Source organism: Triticum aestivum, chromosome 5B (assembly GCF_018294505.1).
Source record: "Triticum aestivum cultivar Chinese Spring chromosome 5B, IWGSC CS RefSeq v2.1, whole genome shotgun sequence".
In the NCBI taxonomy this organism is placed as follows: domain Eukaryota; kingdom Viridiplantae; phylum Streptophyta; class Magnoliopsida; order Poales; family Poaceae; genus Triticum; species Triticum aestivum.
In genome coordinates this window covers 80788384-80792721 of record NC_057807.1, presented here as the reverse complement: position 1 = coordinate 80792721, position 4338 = coordinate 80788384, and the positions used below count along the sequence as shown (strand labels likewise).

General features: G+C 44.6%; 1 protein-coding gene across 1 annotated transcript; it reads left to right on the top strand.

Annotated features, from left to right (window-relative positions):
* Positions 1–2001: 2001 nt before the first annotated feature.
* LOC123115733 (cinnamoyl-CoA reductase 1) lies at positions 2002–3737 on the top strand. Its single transcript, XM_044536833.1, has 4 exons — positions 2002–2249; positions 2406–2563; positions 2660–2848; positions 2929–3737. Exons 1-4 carry the CDS (start codon positions 2105–2107, stop codon positions 3445–3447), a joined length of 1011 nt encoding a protein of 336 aa, XP_044392768.1. The 5' UTR covers positions 2002–2104; the 3' UTR covers positions 3448–3737.
* The last annotated feature ends 601 nt before the right edge of the window (positions 3738–4338 follow it).

The following is a 4338-nucleotide window of genomic DNA, read 5'->3' as shown; positions in this document are numbered from 1 at the left end:
TCGGAAGCGTTGAACCCTTTGCTCGGTTGCATTGATATATATTGGACATATGTCATGGCTTACAAGAAGAGGAGATCGATCATAGATCAATCGTTTACACACACGCGCACACACACACACAGAGAGAGAGGGGGGGGGGTTGGAGGAGGAGTTTGAACATAAGAAGGGATAGAGGGATTATATAACACTTAAACAGATTCCTATCCCTAAACAATATATTCTAACACGTTCTTCAGTTGGGCCGTGTGTGTTCTGAAATGAGTGTGTGTATGTGCATATGTGTTGTAATCGATGTTACTTTAACGAAGTTTAAGGTGTATCATGTGAGCGCTTAAAAATTCATTGGGTAAAACTCAGCAAGTTTGTGTACTCCACCTTTTGTGCATAAAAATCAGTAAATGAGAGCTTTAATCTCTACCTAATAATAAAGCACGTAGGGTTTCTGCTCGTCCGTTGCGCCAATTTGCAAAAAGCCCCTGCGTTTTCATGAAATTAACCCTCGGTCCAGATTTAAGTCACACCGAATCGTTATTTTACAGTTTGTCGAACCCCCCTGACTTTTTAGGTATTTCATTCGTGGATCATATTTAATTCAAACAAATGCTTTTCTAAACCATCCATATCTTTTAAACCGTAACTCCGATTTAAACATGTTATATATGAATTTTGATTAAAAAAATATGTAGAATATGAATATAAGATTATTTTAACATGTTAAGTATTTATAAATATTATTTTGAAATATATTTAATTCAAACAAATGGTTTTCTAAATTATACATATCTTTTAAACCATAACTCCGATTTTAATATGTTATATGTTAAATTTGATTAGAAATTGTGTGAAATCTGTATATGATGTTAATTTTACCTATTAAATATTTTTTAAATATTTTTTGGAAGGAAACTTATAACTATAGCGCTCGATCCATTTTTCTTTCATACAGGCGGCGATCCGGATTGCAAATAAACACCCACTATAATCATATAAGGAAAAGAATACATTGAGAACAACACATGCATACCTCTGAATATGTCCCAGGGGAAAATAACAGATTTCTCATCGCGAGTGTGAGAGAAAGCGAGAAAGAGGGAGAGCGAGGACAGAGGGAGAGAGAGACGTCTTAGGATTAACCACATTCTAACATGTTTTAGTTTGTGTGAACACTAAGGCCACCGCTGGCGAGGGTGGGAAGAAGGATAAGCGGCAACACAAATATGATGCGTCGCTAAAATAAAGAAGATGGACCTATTGTGGTCTTAAGTGATGGTTGTTCAGTTAAGAGTGTGTGTTGTGTTTTTTCTCCCGTTGCAACGCACGGACTCTTTTGCTAGTTCCACCAAAGTGTATAAGTTACATAGGTAGCTGAGGGGGGAAAACGTGGTCGGATACAAATCCAAATGCTAGGTCTGACGCGTAAAGAATTTAATTAAGGTGTAAAACTATATGTTTATTCATGTTTCTGTAGTAGTACGGTGGACGCGCAAGTTGGCAAGTGCCTCATGTGAACACATGCGACCAAGTGTCTCTCCTCCATGTGCTACCGGCAGCCACCAGCCTTCGGGTCCGCGATCCACCTCCATGCTGCACAAATATACTGAATTTTCTGTACTATATGGAGCAAACTTAATTGTACTACTTGCACGCGCTTTCGTTCCCAGTACTATATTTGTGGAAACTGCTATACACTTAACGTCGAATTGTGATCAACACATGATACGCGTGTGTGTTGTACAATCAACACATGATGCGCGTGAAGGCACGATCGATGCTTGTTCTATAGAGTATAGAGCTTAATCTGATCCAGCCGCTGTGTGTTTTCTTGTGATAGGAACTGCAGTGCCACAACATTACATTAGGCAGAGAGCAGACTTACATTGACCCAAATTTAAAAAGAAACAGATATGGCAAGTGGGATGTGGCTACCAACCACTGCACACGCCATCCAGGCCCTATATATACCGGCCACAAAGCGGTTCTCAGCAGTACACACCTCGGTTTGGAACTTGGAAGTCGAGACACATACACACACACATACTAGATACATATCCATACTTCTGTTGCTCATTGCATCTCCTAGTTCAGCAAATTGCCAAACTGAGACATGGGAATTGATCGTGTCAACACGGCAGCCACTGGCCGCGGACGCACCGTCTGTGTGACCGGCGCCGGCGGTTTCATCGCGTCCTGGCTAGTGAAGCTCCTCCTGGAGAAGGGCTACGCCGTCCACGGCACCGTCCGGAACCCTGGTAAGTGCAGGGCACCGTTCTAACATTTGCTAACTCCATTGGATCGGGTGACTGTAATACGATCATTTGTACCCCCTCCAATCCATATTAATAGATGTTGCTTTAGTATATGAGTATATGAATGTGTGATGTATATTTAACTTCCTGTAATTTCAGATGACGTGGCAAGGAATGCGCACCTGAGAGCCTTGGAAGGGGCGACGGAGCGACTGACCCTCTTCCAGGTGGACCTGCTTGACAAGGAGAGCCTCGTCGCTGCTTTCCAAGGATGCGAAGGCGTATTCCACACCGCATGCCCCGTCACCGATGACCCGGTACTTACTTAGTTCTTCAGCCTTACCCACATTGGAGTACTAGCTGCTGACATCAAATGTACGGTGTCTGAAAGGTTTATTCATGAGTTGATGCAGGAAAAAATGATCGAGCCGGCAGTGAACGGAACGAGAAACGTGTTCAACGCCGCGGCAGAGGTGGGCGGCATCCGGCGTGTGGTAATGACGTCGTCGATCGGCTCCGTGTACATGGATCCTCGTCGTAGCATCGATGGGGAGGCCGATGAGACATGTTGGAGCGACCTCGAGTTCTGCAAGAACACAAAGGTTGGCTTGATTAACTCCGGCTCGTATTACATGCACTACATACAAAAGATGATGTGCATCTGACAAGTGGACGTATGCAGAATTGGTACTGCTATGCGAAGACGGTGGCGGAGCAGGCCGCATGGGAGCTCGCCAAGGAGAGGAAGCTTGACCTTGTGGTGATCAACCCGTCTCTAGTGTTGGGCCCTCTGCTACAGATGGCGGTGAACGCCAGTACGTGGCATATTGCCAAGTATCTGGACGGCTCGGTGCAGACGTATGCCAACGCGGCACAGGCGTACGTGCACGTCCAGGACGTCGTGGACGCGCACGCGCGTGCGTACGAGACGCCCGATGCGCATGGCCGGTACCTCTGCGCGGGGCGCACGCTGCACCGTGCCGAGGTGTGTCGCATCCTTGCCAAGTTCTTCCCGGAGTACCCCGTGCCCACGAGGTGCAAGGAAGGGGCGGGCGAGATGAAGAAGGGTTGTCGGTTCAGCAGTCGGAGGATCATGGATCTCGGCGTCGGCATCACGCCGGCGAGCCAGTGTCTCTACGACACGGTCACCAGCCTTCAGGACAAGGGCATCTTACCACGTCGCGACGCTGATATGTCCTGACAACTCCATGGTCACCTTGGTCAAGTTAGCAGCATGCATGCCCGCTTGATGATTACAAAGTCATGGCATTTAATTCTTTATTTACTTCTTAGTTGTTCAAATATAAGGCCCTGTCCAGAGCACCTCCACCCCACAACTCTACTCCCCAAGTTGATGGAGTTACAGTTGAAAACTGTGGAGCAGCTATTTCCTGGCTCCACAGCTCCCAGAATTTCGTGGAGCTGGTGGATTTCCGAACAGGCCCTAAGTGTCCATTGTAAAAGAATATGTTATGATATGATGTTTATCTATTGTTGTTGTCTGGGCCATGATTCTACATACTACCGCCCTAAATTAACAGTGTCAAAAAATGTGTTATATTAACTCACAGAGGTAGTGTAATATTGTGATCCTTTATCGGAAAAGTAGAATATTGTGTTATATGCACCAGATCCGTTAGTAGCCACGGCAAAACGGCATCTTTTCACACATATGTGCCCATTATGTCATATTATGCTTAGAGCAACTCTAACATAGTCGTCGTATGCTTCGGAACTTCATAATAAATCCGGAAAAATGCGGGCATCAATGCCAAGTCTAAGACTTGAACTTTAGTGGGCTAGTTTAACGATGAAAACCTGACCATCTAAGCTAGGCTCAATTCGACATACACCGGGATTTCCGCGAGAACCATAGAATGATTATCATGGTATTTTTATATATATGTGGAAGTAACATATTTATAAGGGGAGAAAGCAAAAAGTGAGATACAATAGAAATTCCCAATTCCGTGTCTTGGTAACATGATGCGTGTCTTCGTAACATGATGCGTCTATGGAAATGATCTTCCAGGCTAGCAGATTAAGACTTGTTGGATTGAGAATTTATCATCTCTATTACTATTAAACAATC

Bases quoted from the DNA above. Each gene is read 5' to 3' on its own strand.
- LOC123115733 (XM_044536833.1), top strand. From the start codon at position 2,105: ATGGGAATTGATCGTGTCAACACGGCAGCCACTGGCCGCGGACGCACC. The intron at 2,564-2,659 runs GTACTTACTTAG...GAGTTGATGCAG, and splicing joins GCCCCGTCACCGATGACCCG to GAAAAAATGATCGAGCCGGC. The intron at 2,849-2,928 runs GTTGGCTTGATT...GGACGTATGCAG, and splicing joins AGTTCTGCAAGAACACAAAG to AATTGGTACTGCTATGCGAA.